We start from the raw sequence: 22,599 nt of genomic DNA, 5'->3' as shown, positions 1-22,599 counted from the left end.
TTGGACTTGTCATCTGTATTGTCATTTCTACTCCCTCATTTAATAAATTAGAGATTGAGATCTCTTAAAGTCCAAATATAATTGTTCCATTGTCATTTTGTCAGCAGAAGTACCAAAATAGCTATTCCATTTTTAATCTGTTTGTTGTCCTTCCATTTCAGTCTTTTAATTTGTATCATTTTTTTAATTAGCAAAATCGTATTTTCTCCCCTTCCCACCTCTTCTTCCCTGTCCCTCCTCCCACAAACCCAAAATCATTATAACAAATATACATCATTAAGGCAAATTCCTGCATTAGCTATGTCCAAAAGATATATGACTCATTCTGTATCCTGAGTCTATCATCTCTCTCTTAGGAGGTGAAAAGCACGCATCACTGTTAGTCCTTTGCAATCATGGTTGGTCATTACATTATTGTTAATAAAGTCTTTAAACACTTTTAGTTTTATTGAACTACCTGGCCTACCTGTATATTGCATCTAACTTTCTACAAACGTGCACAATGCCTTCTCATTGTGTGCACAATGACTCTCATTGAGTCATATACAGTGACTCGAAAGCCTTAGTGGAGTTTTAAACTTGAAATTCTTGTAAAGCAAAGTTGCCCTAGGTTGCCATGTCCCTACATTTAATATGGAGATCATGTGTTTAATGACTGAAATGATTTCTGTGTTCTATCAGCCTTGTCCTTGTGACAGTTAGTTTTTGTGGAATTTTTTTAAAAGTAGATCTGTGCTTCTATTAGTATAGAGGATTCTCAGGAAAGAGCTCCCTCTACCAATGTACAATCATATTTTTGGTGCCCAGGGTATTAAAGGAGAAAGTAACTTGATTAGGATTGATGAAGTTCAGCCCAGGGCAGGGAGTTGTGGGAACCCCTTCTGGTCAGCGCAGATCCTTCGTAAATGAATTTACAAACCCGAAAAGTTAAACTGGCAAAAGAGGTTTATTATTGGCATTGGGAAGTCAGCCTTTGCTAGAAAGACTGAATTCCTTCGTGGCAAGGTCCCAACAGAGGGATATAAAGTTTTTAGCAGAAAAATCCTATCCTAGCAGAGAAATCCTAGCAGGAAGGTAAAGAGGGAAATAGGTGAGGTTAACGCTGAAAAGACTCTTTCCAGCAGACAGAGAATCCCTTGGCATGATTGCTGCTTTGGGTCTCGGCTGCAAAGGATTGAACCCAGCTGCCCCTTTTTATAATTGAAACCTTGGCTAGAAGCTGGGAGCAGCCTGAGCTGAAATCAGACTGAAATCTTTCAATAGAAGTTTCAATTGAATGAGATTACTGCCCTAGCCTAGATTTCAGGAAGATTGGGACAGTTACTGAGAGTGATCCTGAGCTAATTTTCAACTCAATAAAGGTCTATAGAAATCTAGATCTCCAGGTCAGACTAAGTAGGAGTAGTCCTGGACTCAACTAGCCCTACCCAAATAACAGAATGAAACCTCTTTATATTGATTCCCTGGTGCGGGTCTCTCAGGGAAGAGCTTAGTTTTCCCCCCAAAGTCAGAGAGAGAAAAAGAGAGTTTCAGGGCTCCCCTCATCTGGATCACATAGCCAATCTGTTAGTAGCTGACTTTGAGTTCAGGAACTCCTAACTCTTAGTCTAGTTCTCTACAATGCTTTTGATTTTTATCAATTAAATGTCCCTAGGAAAGCTGGGTAATCAAATTTTGGCATCTTTTTCTCTTTTTACTTCCCAATTCTTAGTGTCATTACTTTGTCTGTATGGGGCAAATTGGAGCTGTTCTAATTTGCACGCTATCTTCTCATCTTTATCCTTTTTGGGGGGAATTGGTTTTGATTTTGGTGCTTTGGATTTGGAATTGGTTTTGATTTTTGTTGTAACAAATTGATGTTCTAACATCACATAGGCTGCTGGTTCAGAAATGGCTCCCGTATTGAAAACTATTCATTTCTTCTGTGCTGAGTTGTTTTCATTTTTCGTGATATTGTTCGTTTTTTTCAAATTGCCATGGCCAAAATCACCTGGTACCCCATGTACTAGAGAGGACCCTTCTCTACACTTTATTGGTGACACAGTCTTTGACTAGACTTATACTTACAGGTCCTATAAGGGCTACAGAAGAAAGAAGTGATATGGTCCCTGCATTTGAGAAACTTATAGGCTAATTGGGAGACAAAATATTCTTTCCTGAAAAAAGAAAAAAAGAAAGAATTAGAAAGGAATCTATAAATGAATTCAATGTGCATACATGTTAATTAAGGAAATGAATTCCTCTCCTTCACTCCCACCTTCAAACAATGAAAATTACAAGATCAACACTAAGTCTCTTTATTATTCACCTGAAAGTATTCTGATTTGCTTTGGCTGAGTGAACAAAGGACATTTTATGAGTGAAAGAACCACAAGTGTACCTGAATCTGTATAAGAAAGCTCTGTACAGAATTGGAATTGTTCTGAGTCTAAATAAGGCAGAGGAGAACAGAAATTTGGTTGTGGAGGATAATAAAGAATTAAGTGATGAAATGATACATGACAGTGACTTGGGTGACTTAAGAAGGACTTCTTGAAAATATAAAAATCAAGGGGAAATTTGTAGTGCTTTCTTTAATGATTAGAGGGTGCCATACATAGATCATTGCAGGAGCCATAGCCTTCACCTTCAAATGATTAGCTATTTGCCACTTGGTTTTGGATACTTGCTACTTTTCACTTAGACTGTAGGTTGTACTTTGGAGAAGAAGGTCACAGATGATCTCAACATTATCCTTCCTGCTGGAAGATATAAAAGCTGGAAAGAGCCTTTATAAAGAGGCTTTTCTAAAGAATCAAGAAAAAAGCATACCAGAAAAATCTTATTTCTTTTTTTGACACGGTTACTAGACTTGTCAGTTAGAGGAATGGTATAGTCATAATTTACCTAGATTTTATTTTAGCAAAATAATTGGCAATATTTTATGCTATTCTTGTAAAAAGGTTGGAAAAGCATTGGATAAATGCATAATACAGTTGAATGACTTTGAAATGGTCAAAAGGCTAGACACAAAGAGTAACAATTAATAATAATCAAAGATAAATTGGAATGAAGTTCCTAGTGGAGTACCTTTGTGGTCTGTGCTTGGCCCTGTATGTGATGACCACGTATTTTAACATCAGCCGGAGTCAGGAATTCAGGTGAAGGTAAAATCTTCAATCTTTATTCTTTTTGAGGTGAAGGGTGATAAGTAATGTGAGCAGCTGCAACAGGACCCAGCCAGCAGAGGTGAAGGAAGATCATGATAGCAATGTGAGCATCTGTGACAAAAAGCCAGCCAGCAATCTCTCTTTCCATTTCCTTCTCTGCCTCCCTGCCTCCACCCACCAAAATCATCATTTCCTATACAACACATCAGGACTTGCACAAAGAGTGGGCAGGGGGCCATTCTTTCTCCAAGCATATATATTAATAGAGTATGGTCCAAATACTATTTAGCCTCACTTGGGACCTCAGTGCATCAACTCGAGCTTCAGCCCATTACATCTCCTACTTTCTTTTGTTTTAGTCATGCCATCCCTGACTTCTTAGGAACCAAAGGGAAGTGGGAGTTGCTAGCGGGTTTTTGGGCTGAAGGGTCTTATTATGCACAAACCCATCAGCATGGGAGGTATTACACAAGCACATAGCAATAACCCAGAGGCTATTAATGATGACCCTCCCCTCAGTCAGTACAGGCTCGATGTGGTGTAACAAACATGAATTGTACACGCAAGTAGAGGTATAACAAACAATATAAATCAACATGGTATTGTAAAAGATTGCCAGAAGTCCTAGAGAGAGGGTATGTAAACAGCAGTCACACATACGTCTTCTTCAGCAGCCAAGAGATAGTCCAAAACCAATCTATTGTCCATTGCTTTACATGTCAGGGAATCCAATGATCCCCCCAAATTTTTGAAGTCCTGCAAAAGTCTTTTTATGTGTTAGGGAATCCAATGATTCCAGCAGATTTTGAAGTCCTGGAACAGTCCTATCATTTCTCAGAAAATCCAATGACTCCTCAGGGCTTTCAAGTCTTATGTCTCAGAGAATCCAATGATTCCTGAGGGTTTTCAAGTCCTACAACAATCTTATGTCTCAGAGAATCCAATGATTCCTGAGGGTTTTCAAGTCCTACAACAATCTTAAGTCTCAGAGACTCCAATGATTCCTGAGGGTTTTCAAGTCCTACAACAATCTTATCATGTCTCAGAGAATCCAATGATTTCTAAAGGTTTTGAAGTCCAACAATTTTCAATGTCCATGAGTCAAACGCCATAACTGCCATGCTCTTTCAATGTTAAGCACAATCAGCAACAGAACCACCCAATATTTCTTGGGTTTTCTCCTTCATTTCAAGGGTCTGCTCTGTCTCTCTGCGATGGACAAGGTGAATACGGCTCATTGGCACCCATCTGATTCTTTCTCCACCTGTAGAGATACAAGCAAATCCTTTCCCCCAAGCTGTTAGCCTATCTGGTCCCTTCCATTCACCACTTTCTGGATCTCTCCATATCATCTGGCGATTATCTAAAGATAGTGGAGCTGCTCACACTGGACACTGCCCTTCCGGTGGGTTATGAAACCTGTCTGCCGGAGCCAGTGCATCTTTGTCAAAAATCAAGAAGTTAATAGTATAAAGGGTTAGATTTAGAAGTTCTCTAGAGTTACCTGTGGCTCCCCCTTTCTTTTGTTTTTGGAGGAGCGTCTTAATGTCTCTGTTTCTCCTCTCTATTATTGCCTGTCCTTGAGGATTAAAAGGTATGCCAGTGGTGTGTAAAATCTTATACAGTGCACAAAAGTGTGCAAAATGTTTGGAGGTATATACAGAAACATTGTCTGTTTTTATTGCTTGTGGCACACCCATAATAGCAAATGCTTGTGTGAGGAATTCAGTGACCACTCGGGCTGTCTCTTTTGCTGCTGGTATTGCAAAAGTGAATCCTGAAATGGTGTCTACCACAACGTGGATAAAAGACAGACAACCAAAAGATTTATAATGGGTCACATCCATTTTGCCAGATTTCATTGGGTCTCAAAGCACAAAGGGTTCTTCCCTGGAGGCAATGTAGGAGCGTGGAAAGGAAGGCAAGCCGTACAGGCTTTTACTATACTCCTAACTTCCTCTCTTGTTATTCCAAATTGTAAACATAAAGCTCAAGCAGCCTGATGATATTTAGAATGAGATGCCTGGGCTTCTTGGAATAAAGGAGTATTGACCAATATAGGTAGAAGGCTATCTGCCTTTGAATTACCATCAAAAATGGGACCTGAAAAAAAAAATGGGACCTGGAAGTCCACTATGAGAGTGGACATGCAAAAAGGAAATCTTACCTGGATGATTTCTCACTTGCTCTTGAAGTTTCTTAAAGAGCTGTATATATTAGAGGCTGCAAATTTTATTTGGGCTGTGGCAATTCTTTGTACCACACCTACTGAATAGGCCGAATCAGATATTATATTTATGTCTCCTGAATAATAAGTAAGAGCTAGAATAATTGCATACAATTCATTCTGCTGAGTGGACTGAAAAGGAGCTCTGACTACTCTCTTTATAGTTAAGTCATGAGAGTATACAGTGCAAATATTATGTTTGGATGCATCTGTAAAGATAGTTCGTCCTTTAAGAGGAACTTTAGAAACTTTTTCTTCAAGAATCCATCACCAATTATGTAATAGCCAGGTTGTCTTTAATGGAGACCCATGTATAAAATTTGGAGCCATGACTAATAAAATTTGTCACTCTGGGATGGTCTCACAGCACACATTACTTTATGTATTGGTATAAAAGGTGTATATCTTGTCAGGTCTTGTCCCAGATAATGGTACTGCTCGCTTAATGGCCTTTAATAAAATTCTAGCTACAAGTACTGGGTAAGGAGAAAGGCTTTGTTCTGGTTGTGCCAGGAGGTTCACCCACTTTATCACACTGTCTCCTTGATGAAGGACTGCTGTGGGTGCCTCTTATGTGGCAAAAACTGATATTTCTAAGGGTTTTTGAGTGACTCTTTCAACCACATTGGATAAAGCCAGTTCAACTTTTCTCAAAGCATCTTGAGTTCTTTTATAAGCTGGCTTTTGTAAGCTTTTATAAGCTTGAGTTCTTTTATAAGCTTTATAAAGCACTGTCTCCCCTTAAAATATCATATAATGGTTCCAATTGATAGGTAGTCAAGCCTAACACTGGTCGCATCCATTGGATATCTCCTATCAATTTCTGAAAATCATTTAAGGTGTTTAGCTTCTCTGTTCTTAAGGACAGTTTTTGTACTGTAAGCACTTTAGTTCATATCCTAAATATTGAAAAGGAGCATGTCTTTGAATTTTTTCTGCAGCTATGTACAATTTGTAATTCCTTAGTGTTTCTATGGTCTTTTGTAGACATGCTTCTAACATTTGTTCCTCAGGTGCACACCCCAATATATCATCCATATAATGTAATAGCATAACTTTTGGAAATGCTTTTCTTACTGGAGCAAGAGCAGCAGCAACATACATTTGACACATACTGGGGCTGTTTTTCATTCCCTATGGCAAAACTGTCCATTCGTATCTTTTATAAGGCTCAGCTAAGTTAACGCTGGGCACTGAAAAAGCAAATCTTTTCATATCCTCCTTATCCAGAGGGATAGAATAGAAACAATCCTTAATATCTATGACCCAAAGAGGCCATTCTCTAGATAATTGAGTAGGAGATGGAAGTCCAGGCTGAAGAGTTCCCATAGTTTCCATCTGTTCATTCACCTTTCTTAAATCAATCAACATCCTCCATTTTTCAGATTTCTTTTTTACAACAAACACTGGGGAATTCCAAGGACTTAGGGAAGGTTATAAGTATCCTTGGTCAAGCTGATCTAATAAGGCCTGAATTTTATCGCTACCTAAGGGCCACTGTTCTATCCACACTGGTGTATCAGTTTTCTATTGGATAGGAACAGGTGAAAGTGTTGGCAGGCCTTCAACAGCAGCCCTGCTTAAAAAACTGAAGTACTTATTTTTAACCCTAATTGTTGTAAAATGTCTCTTCCCCAAAGATTGATGGGCATTTTTCAACTATAAAAGGAGTAAAAACTCCTGTTTTCCCTTCAAAAGTCCATCTCATAGGGGCAGCACTAACTTCAGCAGCTCCAGACATGTAGGTGTCTGCTTTAATCTTTGGCCAGTGACTGGGCCAATTGACACCTCTAATGACTGTATAATTTGCACCTGTGTCTACCAATCCTTCTAATGGTAGGCCATTTATATAGATCATGTGCATAGGTCGGTCAGCTGTTACAGCTGCTGTCTAGTATATTCTTGGATTTTGTGGTCTGGAGTCAGAATCTGGGTGACTATCATCAGATTGCTTATTAGGATTCTGTATGAGTAAACCTGATGCTACTACTTCTCCTGGGTGATAAGTCACACCTTGTCTACTTGTATTAGTGACTGGGATATTATCTACATGTTCCCCAGTTTCCATCAGTGTGTGGATGGACACTGTTTTGTACGTATAAAAAGGAGGTGAAATGGTCAAGCCTACTGTGCCTGGAGGTAAGGGATCCATAGGCTGGAGAAGGAATAGATTTCACCTCTCCAGGAGGTATCTCAGTTGTCCCAGTTGCATACAGCGCTATTCTCCCCAATTGTAATTCCTTTCTCCCATCAGGTTGCTTCCTGGCTGATTGGTCATGTCTGGGTACTGGACTTCTAGGCACTCTCTTTGTACACTATTGACTGCCATCATGCCCCAAGTGTTTTTTGCCTTGGGCCCTGGGGCTGGGCCCCTCATCCCGTTTCCCTGAATCTGTCTACATTCTGAGGCCCAATGGAAGCCTCTGTTGCATTTTGGACATGAGATATTGGGTCTTGTTCTCCCACCCTGTTTTCCCATTCTGTCTCTATACCAACATTGAGCTTTCAGATGCCCTACTTTACCACACTGAAAGCATCTACGAATCTCTCTGGAAGTCCCTTGCCAGGAGGGACCCTGTCTTCCCATGTTGGGATCTTGGGAAGTCTGCATCATAGCCTGGCTATAAAAGGCACCTGTGTCCACTATGGCACAGCGTCTTATGAGCTCCTCTAAAGGAGCATCCTTGCGCAGTCCTAGTATAATTCTTCTGCAAACCTCATTAGCATTTTCCTTAGCAAGTTGCCTTATCAAAATGTCTGTTATTGCATTTTCCCCATTAGTTCTTGTGATAGCTGTCTGCAAGCGTCCCACAAAGTCAGCAAAGGGTTCATTTGGCCCTTGTGTTATTTTTGTGAAGGCCCCACCCTTGTCATCTTTATTGTAGAGAGAAGCCCACGCTTTGATAGCATTAGCAGCAATTTGCTCATATGCTGCTATAGAATAATTAATCTGTACTGCAATATCTGCATAAGGACCTATACCTGTTAGTAGGTCACAGGTGATTGCAGCATGAACTCCACTTTGATTGTTTTGTTGGGCTTGTATCCTACAGAGCTCACTATATTCAGAAAGCCACGAGTAGTTTTGTCCAGGTTCTAGGCATATCCTTGCTATAGATTTCCAGTCATTAGGGGTCAAGATTTCAAAAGCCAAATTTTGTAATAGCATCTTAACATAAGCTGATGTAGCCCCATAAAGAGTGCAAGCCTTTTTCAGGTCCTTGAGGATTTCTATATCAAAAGGAGCATATTTTCTACTTTCTTGACCTGAAGAGTTAAACTGTTGAATCACAGGAAAAATGTGAAGTTGGAGTTCCATTACATCTCTCCCTTCCCCCTTGGCTTTAACTAGTTAGTCCTTTTTGCAATCTACTCATAGGAGCAGCTAGATGCTGGGGGCGAGGTGCTAGTGCTTTCACTGCCCCCCTTACCCCCAACTACACCTCTTCCCTCCATCCTGGAAGGTGGAATTGATGGAGGGGAGTCAATTACTTGCTCCTTAGATGGGGCTGAAGCTCCCTCAGATTCACCACACCCTCGAGCCTCACTTAAGTCTCCATGCCCTGTGGGGATATGGTCATTAATCTGTTCATTGTCTTCCTCCTTTATCTCAGGCTTCCCCATTTGGCTATTCCTAGAGCTTTTTTTTCTTTCTTCTAGAACTTATACGGTTTCTTAAGGCCAACTGTATTATATTGTACAAATAGAATGCCTTGATGGAAATTGAGTGAGGGCTGTTTTCATTGTAATATGTGTAATGTCCAATTATCTGGAGAGATTTGCTCTTCCTCCAAGAACCAAGGAGAGGTGCATTTTAATGTACCCAGAAGTCTAGCTGTCTGTTCCCAAGTTATAAGTAGCCCTTGATCTTCTATCAGCTTAAGCATGCTTTCTATAGCACCACTCCTGGGTGGGGGTGGGGGTGGGGGGTTTGGGGGGAGGATGGAGAATCTTTAGTTACGATCTGTCCCATTTCAGCCAAAAAAGGTTACTAGTTTAGTCTTTAAGAAAATAAATTCCCTGTTTGTCTATTACAATACTCACCTAAGTTCCTGGTCACTGGAGACTTTTTTCAGTAAAAGTAGGGTCCTTGGTTCCCACACTTGGGCGCCAAATGTGATGACCGCGTATTTAAAATCAGCCAGAGTCAGGAATTTAGGTTAAGGGAAAATCTTCAATCTTTATTCTTTTTGAGGTGAAGAGGGATTAGCATTGTGAGCAGCTGTGACAAGAAGCCAGCCAGCAGTCTCTCTTTTCACTTCCTTCTCTGCCCCCCTGCCTCTACCCACCAAAATCGTCATTTCCTATACAACACATCAGGACTTGCACAAAGAGTGGGCAGGGGCTATTCTTTCTCCAAGCATATATATTAATAGAGTATGGTCCAATTACTATTTAGCCTCACATGGTTGGGACCTCAGTGTATCAACTCGAGTTTCAGCCCATTACACCCGTACTTTTTCACTCTTTTTTTTTTTTTTTTTAACCAGTGACCTGGATAACAGCACAAATTGCATGCTTATCAGATTTGCAGATGAGATGAGGTAGATAACAAATACATTAAGTATCAGGATTAAAAAGCATCTAAGTAGGCTGGACCATTGGACCAAACTTAATAGAATGAAATTCAATAATTATAAATGTAAAAGCTTGCATTTAGTTTCAAAAAGTAACTTCACACGTACAAGATAGGTTGGCATAGGAAGAGACTTGAGGCAGGGACTCCCACCACTTGGCAGGCTATTGTAATAGTATAAAAAGGAGGTCTAATCATTTTGGTGTTTTTATGAGTGAAGATAAGGGACAGATGCAAGGACTATTGTAGAGGTAGGACAAGAAGGAGATTAGAAAACAAGGAATCTTGGGGGCAGTGGCTAATATTGAGAAGCTGACAGTGTCATTTGAGCTTGTTAATCTGCATGATTATTCCTTTATAGAAGCCTTTATAAAAATAGTAGAAATAGGAAAATTCAGGAGAGGGATATATTTCAGAGGGAAAATATGAGTTCTGTTTTGGACACATTGAAATGCTTGTAGAACATTCAGTTGGAAATGTCAAATAGGAAATTTGTGATACAGGATTAGATCTTGGCAAAGAAAGAAAGTTGGGCTAAATATATAGTCCAGAAATTATGTGCACAGAACTGTTCTTTAAACCCCACACCAGGAGCTGATAAGATGACCAAGAGGGTTGCAGGTGAGGTGAGGTAAATAACAAATACACTAAGTATTAGGATTTAAAAGCATCTCACCAGACTAGAACATTGAACCAAACATAATAGAGTGAAATTCAATAATAATAAATGTAAAGGCTTGTACTTTGGCAACCATGAAGAGAACAATTTCAGTTGATTGGTAAAGTCAGAAGACAGATTACTAAAGTTTGAGGTGGGGGAGGGAGGGGAGAAGAAGTAGAGGCAGTGTAGACGGCTTTTTCTAGGAGTTTGGCTTAGGAAAGTATAGCATAGGATGATAGGCTGAAAGAATTGTCCTGGCTATTGAGGTATTATTAGGCTTGTGGGATGCTTGAGCATGTTTATAAGCAACAGGAAAGGTACTAGGATATAGAGAGAAAGGGGAATGACTGAAGAAGCAGTCTAGTGGAGGAGACTGGAATGAAGAAGGAAAGAACAAGACATGAAATACAGAGGAATTTGTGGCATTTATTTTCTCAGTAAAGTAAGAGGTGAAATCCTCAGCTGGGCAGATCAAGGAAGAAAGTGACTTGGTATATGAGGAAAAAAATTAGACATATGCCGGCCTTGGTGGGGAATGGGGTAGATACTCTATTAAGCAGGGAATATAAGGATTGCTTTGCTATAGGGAAGATCCAATTGGGATTAGATAATATAAATTTGTCTTGGACCCAGTCTTTCTAGTTTCATGATATCTACCACCTCCATTCTGTAGCATGTGAGGAAAAGCCAAGGAGGCAGATGAGGGAAGTGTTTCAGGGTTGGGCTTGGAAAACTTGAGCAGAGATAGAACTGGGGGATAGGGGAAAGGGTGTGTCAGGCAGTGTGCTAAGAGTTTTACAAATATTACCTCATTAGAACCTCACAACCACCTTGGAGATAGGAGCTGCTATTATCAGGAAACTATTATCAGAAAAATCCAAACAAAGATTTTTGGTTATTTTTATTTTTTTTATTTTTTGTGACATGCCCAGAATCACACATCTACTAAGGTCAGTTTAAACTCATGTTTTCCTGACTCCAGGCCCTCTCTCCACTAAGCCACTGGCCTCCCATAAAGAGAGCAAGATTTGAATGTAGCGACCAATGTAGTTGGCCTGAATTGGCTAAGGTCAAGATGGAGAGAAGTGAACCCTGGCAGGGCTGCTAGATTGTGAGAGCATTGAAAAGATGGTCAGTTATGGTCAGGACAAATCAATCAAGCAGCCACCACTCATCTTCCCATACTGACAGACAGCTATGGCCATGCCATTCCACACCTAAGGAGAGGATGTGTGGCCCTGAGAGAGACTTCATTTGGGGAAAAATGTCTGGGCAACAAAGCAAGATTTCTGAGGCTATAAAAAACACTAATTAAGCCACAACAACCCTGGATATACCCAAATGTGCCCAGACATCTGCAGGAACATTATCACTAAGCAAAGGTGCCATCTTTGGAAGGTCTCCCCTTCCTGTTCACACACACTGCAGCTGATGGATGGTGTATGTGCATGTGTGATATGTGTACTGTGCTAAGAAATGTACAAAAAAGACAAAAGCAAAATATCTCTTGTCCTTAAGTAGATTATTTTATCATGAAGAAAACACCATGAAAGGGACTGGGGAGTATTTTGCTAAATAAGATGCAGGAGCAAAGCAGGGACTTTCTACTTTGAGAGAACAAGTTTATTTTTATCCCCACCGCCTCTCTGAAGCATTAGGAACTTGCTTGATTCAACCCTTTTATAAATACTTGGAAACTCAGTCTAACTTTCTGCAGTGGCATAAACTGAAGTTCTAGGAGTTAAGATGGGAGTTCCCAGCCCTCCTTCCTTCATTTCCAGGAAACAGGAGTCAGAAGGAAGTACTAGGATTCCCTGTCTTCTGAGATTCCTCAGCCACTGAATGCCATCTATAATATCTGCAGTTTCTGGAGGCTGAGACCACTTTTTCATATAAAGAAAACCTATAACAGAGGCAGAAGGGGGGGGGTAGAAAAAAAAAAAGGAAAGTTGTATGCCCAAGTGCAATTGAGCAGGATGTCTGATGCTGCATTTGGGGGCTGCTTGTTTGGTGACCCCAAAGCCATAAGTGACAATTATCTCTCTTGCAGGCCTTTGAAGACATCTATATTGAACAGAGGAAAACCATTCGCACCATTCTGGAATATGCAGACAAGGTCTTCACCTACATTTTCATCCTGGAGATGTTGCTCAAATGGACAGCGTATGGCTTTGTCAAGTTCTTCACCAATGCCTGGTGCTGGCTGGACTTTCTCATTGTGGCTGTACGTGTCTCACTTACTTCTTACCCTTTCTAGCAAGGAGATAGAAACAGGAATACTGGGTCATCCTTATTCCTCTTGGGAGGGCCTGCTACAGCCAGGCTAGGAAGTGGAGGTTCAATGTAAGGGTGGATGAGGGGATGGGGAGGAGGGTCTTTCAAGGGGCAAAAGTGTCCAAAATGGTGGGTTGGAGTAGTTGTAATTTCATAAAACTGAGAATGCTTGGGGTACAAGCCAGCTAACCCTTAGCCCCAGGATGTTTGGCATTTTGGCATTGAATCAGGCCCATAGACTCACATGGCTCCAAACAATGCAGTATGTAAGGAAAAAGAAAAAGACTTTTCACAAGAAAACAAGTTGATCTATTCTTTTTCTTAAATGAGTTTAATAAAAAAATAGCTGATGAAGAATTTCTGTTCCCCAATACTTAAATTTATGAACTGAATATGCCATAGAAACAGGGCTTAGTCTGGCTATTAATGTTTTAAGAGTTATATTAGATGAATCCGTCTCCTGCCTACCACTACCTCCTTTGACATTAAGGATCAAATATTAGAAGATTTTTTATTCTGCACTTCCCACCCCACCATGCTTGGAGATACTTTTGGGGTGACAATAAGCATTACCTTGAATGTTATTTTTCTAAATGTTTTCTTTCCGATTGAAGGTCACATCCCATGATTGTTCCTTCGCTCCCTGTTGACTTTATTAACAGGAAAAGTATTTTTTTCTAAGTAATAACTGAAGCCCTCTTCTTTCAGCTGAAGTGGCCTTTTAAGGAAAGGGTGAATGGAGATGGCAGAGGACACAGCACCAAGACCCATGGAGAATTTGTTTCCTACCGAGTACAGAAAAGTGCCAATGAAGCAAAGCTGTGTAGAAGTTGGTTACAGTTAGCTTGCAGGTCTAATTGGCCACACAGAGAGATGCCAAGGAACCCTTTTAAATCTAGACAGAAACCCATAGTAATAACTGTCTTAGGGAACAAGTCCAGAGATGGGAGCTAGAAATGGTTTCTTTCCTCCACCCTGACAGCTTCCTTCTGGGATAAAAGCATCAGAATAAGAAGACAGAAAAAGAGATTTCAGTGTTCTTTTCAAGCTGGTTCATATATCAGATAACAGACTGATTGTAGCTTGGCCCTCTTGGAGGAACTTTGAAGCTAAAGTACAATTGCAGTAGATCTCAGGTGACCTGCTCTTGTCCTAAGTGATTTGGGGCTGGTTTAGGGAGTATTGGTCCATTTCACTGCTTTATCCCAGTTTATCCCAAGAAAGATCGCAGAGGTTGAGTTCATGTTTTGGCTCCTTAGGCATCTAGAGCCAAAAAAAAATTCCCAAATAAAACTTAGAATGACTCCCTCTTCCAGACCCTTAAGAAATTATAGGTTAGAGTACATTCTTGGTGTCTATTAAGTGTTACAGCTACTTATTAGATACTTTTCTGTCCTCCACCTCATCATTCCCTTAACAAATAATGGTTAATGCCTACTTTATGCAAGACTCTGGGAATGATACAAAGATTATAAACATACAGCAAATAGATACAGTGCTTGCTGGCATCATTGGGATGTTGTCTAGTCATTGTATCATCCTAGGCCAGAACCCAGCTGTCGCACTAGGGAGCTTCTCTCTTCTCTTATTGATTGTCAGGCAACATTCTCTAGCTATCCCTCAGCAAGCATTTACTGTACATAGGCCCTGAGAATACGCAGACAAAAATGGCCCTGCCTGCAAGGAGATTTCATCCTTTCAGATATATATATATGCATAAATACAAAAACAAAACCAAGGAGAGAGAGCACTGGCAGCTGGGGGTGGAGAATAAGGAGAAACTGAGCTTGGGCTGAGTCCTGAAGGAATTGGGCAAAGCATAGGGACAAGGGAAGTGCTTTCCAAATCCCAGGGACAGCTCTGTGATAGAAAATGGTTTGGTGTATATGAGGGACAGCCATAAGGCTAGGCTAGCTGGACATGTTGAGAGTGTGAGAAGGGGAGGGATGCAGGATCACTTAGTTGCCACCTCATTGGAACTGGCAGGGAGGGCCAGAGCTGTCACCTTCCCAACAGGTGCTTTCTGACTACCTTTCTGCTTAGAAAGCTGAAGCTCCCTTGGCATGTTTCTGTGGAAAACAGGAGATATAAATTTCAGGTCCTGATTCAGTACACTATCTCTCAGAGGCTCCCCTAACTACGTGTGGACTGTCTCTTAAGTCATTCCCTCTGCCCATTGCTTTTTAGCCAGGATGGGTTTTTGTGTGTGTATGTCTAAATCTGTTCTCCCTTGCCATGTTCATTTTGTCTAACAGATTTCCTTTTCTCCCTGACACACCTCCCAGGCTGTTGTACTATGAATGCCACACATCTCATTTTACTCACTCTCCTTTTTAGGAAAATCTAGGTAACTTCCAAGGATTTTTCTCCCTCTACATTTTAATCTCAAGGCCATGAGTTTGGAATCATTTGTGCTTAGATCTTCATCTACACTGGAGATACTTCATCCCTTTGCTGTGTGGTTTTGTTCCCTTTTTCCACAGAGAGTTCCTTTCAACTCTGGGATCAGCCAGCGTGCTTAGGGCCAGAGATCTTCAAATTGTACCAACTACCTCCTGGAACTGGTAACCACAGAAACATTCTCCATTCAACAGTGTTCACATCTAGGTGGCAATCTCTTGGCATCCCCTCTCCTTTTCAGCCTTGCACCATCTCCCAGACTCTCCATGTGTTGTCTCTTTGATCTTTCATTTTAGGTCTGAGCCTCCCCTTAGTTCCTTATGCCAGCCTAAGTGGTGTTTTGCATATTTCCACCAAAGGCCTCAGAATGGCAGCTTGGAGAATTTTAAGTGAGTCTCTAAACATACTGTGTGATGACCCAGACAGTGTGTCTTTGCCCACCATTGTTTATCTTGATAAATCTCACAGGACTGACCAGTTGAGCAACCAAATCTATCAGCAACAACAGAAAACAGATCATCTGCAGCAGCTTCTGAGTTGGTCTCTCTACTTCCGCAGCCCCTTTCCCCACTTTAGGTGAACCTATTTGTCTTAGGATTAACTACCCACCCTGATGAGCTGGGTTCTGTGTGCCTTGTTTGGAAAGCCAGTAAGGAGGGGGTTGATAGGCTTTTTACAAAGATGTGGTTAAACAGGACAACTATGGATTGGCCTTGATCAGGTACATTGGTAGGGACAAGACTAATTCATCAGATACATGTGTTAATGTCTCTCTCAGAATCCAGTATATGGAGAATGACTGGGGCTAAGTAAACATCTTCATATGGAAACCCTACATTATGCAGCATGAGGCTAGGACTGGACTTTAATTGCCCCGTTCTGATGATGATGATGATGATGAAAAGGACAAAGGATTGGTGGGGCTATTTACCTTATTTTCCCTACATTTATCTTGGGCAAGATTGAAATCTGTAATTTCAGATAGATTTCAGATATGGGTTTTGTGCTGACCATATCTATCATGCCCTTTGCAGATCTTTCCAATATTGGTGTTATCAGTAATATTTGGGATGCCTCTAATGCCCTAACTCCTCTTTAAATGAAACTCCTCGAAGCTTGTCTTAGCTGCCTTGCTAAGATTCTCTATATGCTTCCCTTGGGTGGCCCTGCAAGATGAGTTTTAGCTTTCAGAAAACTTATTGGTGTCATCCTGGAACTCTGGACATTCTGGGCTTAAGAAATCTGCCTCACTGAAAACACTGTACTGTTAAAAAAAAAAAATCTAAATCCTTGAATCTTTATATCCTTGGGGATCTTAATTTTCCCCTGCCCCTAGACCCATCTATGCCACTCCTCTACTTTGATTGGTTTTTTCCTTTAAAAAAAAAAAATCTTCATTCAGTCCAGAGGCACAGGAATTTCATATTTAAATGCTAATGTAGAATATAGAAAAGGCAGCAAATAAAATTACTCTATATTTTTCCAATTCTGCCTTTAAAATGTCACCTTATAAAAACAACAACAACAAATTAAAGATGGTCCTAGGTTGTAGAAATTGGGATTTTTTTTTTTTTTAGAACCAAAGTAGGGTTCAGTTTCCCGGCTCAGTGAACAAAAGTCAGTCCCTTTTTGTCAGAAGACAAAATTCAAGACCAGTGCAGTTTTACGAGCTAGCTACCTAGCTCTGTCACATACTTATATGTACTTAGAGGCCCTTGTACATGGCATAGGTATTTGTGTCCATCAAGGTAAGTATGGCTCAGCTGGAGAGATGAGGGAGAGTTTAACCTGGAAGCCTTCAGACACTATTTTAATCCATGATCCCAAGAAGGTCTGTATCTCATTTTTCCTCTCCGTGTCTAAGTCAACTCTTGATCGTTCAGAGTTCTTGTTTTTCCTGTCACCTGCTTTCTGGCCATTTCAGTGCTCAGTTACACCTGAAATAACTTCTAATGTGAAGGGCATTGGTTTGGGGGTTCCAGAGAACTGACTTCTAGTCCTGGCTCTATTACAGACAGGCTTAGGCACCTAAAACAATTATTTTTTAGTCATCAACTTCCTTATCTGAAAGATGAAGAGATTGGGACTAAATGACCACTAAATTCTTTCCCCATTTTAAATTTCAGTGATGCTGACAGAATGTAGACCTGAAAATTTCATGGCCTGGGGTTAACCTTGAGAATGAGAGAGTAAAGCTCTTGACTACTACTAGGGGTGAATTGTGGAATTGGTTATCCAATTCAGTTCTGTGTCTTGGATACTTAAGAGTTGACCAAGACTGGAGGGGAATCCAGGACAGACAAGGTTTCTGTAAATAGGCCAGAACCTTTCCTTGGTGATTGCTCATCTTTTTGGTCCTTTGCAATTGGGAGTTTTTAGGTCTGATGTGTTGCTTATCTGGTGTATTTTATTTGTTCATTTATTAACTCATCAAACTCTTAAACAAATGGTGTTTTGTCAACTGTTACCATGACCACCCTATCACCAGGATTAAGAGAAATTATCCCTATTGGAAAACCAGTGGTGAATAAACTGAGGCGGGGACAGCTGGTGCAGTGTGTGTGTATTTATCTGTATTCTTTCTCATAGGTACCTTTAAATTTGTCTGGCTTAATTTAATGGGAACTTCTGGGACCTGCAGAGACTAAAAAGGGCGAGGGTAAGGTTCTTGTCATCTCTTCAGGCTCTTCTCTTTCCAATGGAATTTCCTCCCTCTTGCCCTCCCCCTCCAGCCCTGTTTTTTCCTTTCTGACCCATTTGTGCTGCCTTCTCTCACTTTTCTCTCCCCTCTGTGTGTTTTTTTACTTCTGCCTCTCTCAACCACCTTTCCTTCCAGGTCGTTTGAGTCAAGTTGAAGTAGGCAGCTGGTGCCACCCACCTTCCTGTACCCTGGGGGGCCCAGTCTGTGTTATCAGTGCTAGGGACTTTATTCTAACCTTCTGGAACCTCTGCTTTCTTTCTTTTTTTTTCCCTTTTTTTTTTCTCTTCTGTTTCTGTGTAGGTCTCTTTAGTCAGCCTTATAGCTAATGCCCTGGGCTACTCGGAACTAGGTGCCATAAAGTCCCTTAGGACCCTAAGAGCTTTGAGACCCTTAAGAGCCTTATCACGTTTTGAAGGGATGAGGGTAAGATACTCAGAGCAGCTGATCCTTCTGCATGCCGATGGAAACTGTTTAAGCATGCTAGAACTGATCACACTGGTGGAAAGATCATTTAAAAACAAACTTGTGATACAGCTGCTGACTTGATCCTCCACTTTTTTATTTCTCCCTTAAAAAGGGAAGTTGCATTCAGCCGCCTCATCACATGAATATTGCCCCTCCTCTCCCCCCACAACAACGTGCCATTCACAAAACATGTTAACATTGGCTGTTCTCATTTGGTCTGGCTTTCCTTTAGCACTCCAGACGGCTTCCAGGCTGTGGACTCAATAGGGAGAATCACCAGGTGCAAAGAAGGGGAATTCTAACCCAAAGTCTCATGGAAAAGTCTAGGTTTCATTCAGGGAGAGAGCTGTGTAGGGAAACTCTTGGGGGCTCAGTGGTCCAGAGTCACTAACCAAGCCACTGACTGTGAAGGGGTTCTTGATGGCCCAGAACCACAATAACAGGAGTAGAATTGGGGACTGGGTGGAATTTGGCCTGACTGGGAGAAGAGATGGATGGTTCCCTCCCCCTCCCCCAATTTAATTCCTCTTATTGCACCTTGTTGTTCTCAGCCCAGTCCAGATGAGGACTGGCAGCCTTTGTCTGATAGCAAAGCTTTCCTCTTCACCCCCTCCTCACTCTTCCCGTGCTGTATAGACCCTTGTCTTACCACTATCAAATTAGCAACAAAACACTTGCAAAAGCCTTGGACATTAGCGGGTCTTCCAGAAATCTCTCAACCATCTGCTTCTGGGGACTCTACTTTCAAATCCAAACAGTATAAGGTGTAGTCACCCTGCCAACTGAAAAACAAGGCTCCTTCAATTGGGGCACCTCTTTCTAGTTGGTTTGTTGGGGGTTTGGGGGTTTTTTATTGTTGTTGAAATAAATCCTTGTCCCCTCCAAGAAGTCCATTTGATTTTCCAAAACCAAAACAGACAACTGGGACAACTGATTTGGGGTGATAGCTGTTGCCCAGCTAATATCAAGAGAGTCTGTGACCCTTCATGAGGGTAAAAAACGCTCATGTTTCCATTCAGATGTCCAATGCATGCAGGAGAGCAAACCAGAGGATATGTAGAGAATTTTCAGAATTTCTCAAAAAGATCATTTGGGTTGGATTTGCCTTCTGGAATCCAAAAATGAAAATTAAACAGTTGTAATAGTCTACATGAAGCAAGCAAACTTGGGAAACTATATCTGCCAGCACAGGGTTTCTGAATCTGCTTCCTGTTCTGGAATCACTATCTTAGTATGCCATGAATCTACCTCTAGAGGAACAGGAAGCTTAAGATTTCACTGTGTCTTTGTAGAGCTTATTTATTGTGTTTATCCTGCCAAGTACCATTTGCACAACTTCATTTCCCTACTGTAGCACAGTCACAGTTGGGTCTCCCAAGGGTGAGTTATCTTGTTATCTGCCATGAATCCACGGAAGGTTTTGGGAGCTTAGTTCTCTTGCAATAGAATCTGCTTCTGAATGTCTGAATTGATTAACATGAAATTCCCTGTTTTCCTCCCATAGTGTCTCTACTTCAGTGTTAGGATTCAGAACTAAGCCTCTGTAAGGACAGAGAGCGTCTGGTAGTAAGAGAGTAGAGCAAAGGGCTAAGCATCCAGAGCCCTCTTTTCAGCTTGGCTTGGAGTCGTGGAAAAGAGGGTTAATGATCTCCCTGCTGCTCAAGCTTATTCAAGAGATGTCAGTGCAATACAAAGACCACATTAGCCATGTGATAGGTAAGCTATTTAAGCCTCTTCCCAGCTCTGAGACTTCAGCAGAAGCTCCTTAAATCCAACACATGTTGCACATGTGCACATGTTTCCAGTTGGCCCACAAATGCAGTAAACTCTGGTAGATTGATACCTATCCTGAATTAAGTTTGTGGTACATACAAAAAGCTAAGGAAAAATATATAATAGACCTTAGTTCTCCCATATCCCAGTGCCTTAGAGGCTTTTCAACTTTATTGTCTTCATGAAGAATCTTGGCCAGCTCTCTGGCCCAAAACAGCTGGTTCATTTAGAAGTTATCTGAATGCAGAATGGGCTCTTTCATTGGCCCTGCCCCCATCTACTTCCTCCTCCATCCTCTCCAATCAGTTTTAGTCCCCCAGCCCAAATAAGCATTTCCTTCCTGCTAGCTTTCAGGCAAAGTTTGTGAGCATCAAAGGCTCCTAATGGACCCTGGGAACTAGATCATGTTTCTTGCCAGTGCTCTTCAAATGAATGTCCGCACAGGGGTACAATCTGCTCTAAGGTTGCGTATTCTACCAAAGCTAGGCTTTTCAATGTTAAATGTCTAGTGTAGGAAATTGCTCTGTAAATATAATCCTAATTCAGTGAACTGGGCTGATTGATGTCTTGCAGCAATCTCCCTTTTCACTGCCCATCAGGTTGAGGCAGAAAGCAGTTGATGCCGATGGGGGGACAAGGTGGGGGGGTTGTTTATGGAAAGAGGGAGGATAGGGTGGATTCAGACCCATCCTGCAGTTCCCTGGCAGGTCCCTAAAAAGCAGCCTCCAAGGGCAAAGATTGAATGCAGCCTACAGGCTCTCAGTCGGACAGCAATATTCCTCTGTAATCACTGGAACTTCCAAAATCAAATTTATTCAAGAATTGCTTTGGGATAGGGGAGGTTTTTTTTTTTTTTTTAACCTTTGTTTTCCAGTTAAACCAAGATTTTGAAACACCTCCCCCCCATCTTTAAATATCCTTCTCATCTGAACATGCTCACCCGTCACTGGGCTCCACTGTCACTGTGCTACTTAAAATCAGGGCTTCTGATCCTTATAAAATAGCTATGCTTCCTTTTCATTTTTGAGAAGAAATAGATGTCCCCAACCCTATCTGGTGGAAACTGACCTCAGTCTCTCTCTCTCTCTCTTTCTCTCTTTCTCTCTCTCTCTTTCTCTCTCCTCAAGCCAAAGTCCAGAAATTTGAAATGCTTGTGCTATTGGCAAAGGAAATCTGCAGTGTAGTTCTTTGCTTTTCTCTCCTTCATAGTAGCCTGCATTCTAAAGATCTTGATGTGCTACTAAATTATTGAGGACATAAAATAGTAATGCTATGACATATGCATGCACTTCTGTCAGTTGTCAATGCACAATCTGCACTGGAAAGCCATGTTCCCTCTGCCAGATGTTAAAAATTGACAGATTTTATTTATTTATTGAATATTTACAATGTGCTAAGTACCATAGAGAGATCACAGAGAAGGTTTTTAGAACAATGGCCTATGTTGAGATTTAATCTTATTATACTGTACATATTTCATTGTGGTATCATCAATTAGGTAAGAAGACTATAGTTTAGTAAAACCCGATTTTGGTTAATCATCATTGATAATATTCCCTAAATCTAGATAAATTTATAAGAAATGAAAATAAATGTTTATGTAAAGACAAAGCATTTTCACTGAATCAAAAACTAGATGACCACACGGGAAGTTTTAGAGAATAAAAGTTCAAATATATTTTAGAGCCTAATTTATTGATCACAGAAAATATGAATATGTACTACACAAAATCCTTGAACTAGGAATTGAAATAAGAAATCAACATGGTTCTCTGCCCTTTAAAAACTATCATATTAGTGCAGTAGAGACAAACTATAAAAACTATCTCTATGTATCATAGCTTGGCAGCTAATTCCAGAATAGAGAACAACAATTAAATTAATGAATTATATTTGTATTTGTTCTTCTGTTCATAAAGCTAATTTGAAAATAAAATAGTTTCTTTAACTGCCAGTAAAAGAGTATACCAATAAATGCAAGAGCTAATAAATGAGTGTTTTTACATTCATATTTGAATTTCATTCAGATCCACCATCTTTCATGCCTCTGATCAAAGAGAAAACACTTTATAATAAAAAACAATCTTGCATAGTAGGAAAAGCCCTGAATTTGAAGTCAAAGGGAACTAGGTTTGAGTCCTGGCACCACTCTCAGTATAAACATGGGCAAATCACTTGTCTCTGGGTCTCAGTTTTCTCATCTCTAAAATGGTAGTATTAGAAGAAAGGTCTCACAAGTCTCTTCCAGCTTTAAGTTCTATGCAGGAAAAATTAATTAGTCATTAAGGTATGAGCATGATTGGAAAATCAATTAATGAATTTGCCAAAAGTCATTCCATTCTTTGGATATGTGGCATATACATTGCACTACAG

The 22,599-nt window shown here is 40.7% G+C and overlaps 1 protein-coding gene across 2 annotated transcripts in view; it reads left to right on the top strand.

Moving 5' to 3' along the window:
• The window catches only part of SCN8A (sodium voltage-gated channel alpha subunit 8), a 211,587-nt gene that overhangs the window by 174,604 nt on the left and 14,384 nt on the right, over window positions 1-22,599 (top strand). For both annotated transcript variants that reach the window (XM_051963581.1, XM_051963580.1), the window contains 2 exons: window positions 12,664-12,837; window positions 18,289-18,411. In XM_051963581.1, the coding sequence (XP_051819541.1) occupies window positions 12,664-12,837; window positions 18,289-18,411 (297 nt within the window). The remainder of the gene's footprint in view (window positions 1-12,663; window positions 12,838-18,288; window positions 18,412-22,599) is intronic.

This window comes from Antechinus flavipes, chromosome 5 (genome assembly GCF_016432865.1).
Source record: "Antechinus flavipes isolate AdamAnt ecotype Samford, QLD, Australia chromosome 5, AdamAnt_v2, whole genome shotgun sequence".
Taxonomy (NCBI): domain Eukaryota; kingdom Metazoa; phylum Chordata; class Mammalia; order Dasyuromorphia; family Dasyuridae; genus Antechinus; species Antechinus flavipes.
Note: the sequence above shows the minus strand (reverse complement) of the source record. Positions and strands in the feature narration are given on the sequence as shown.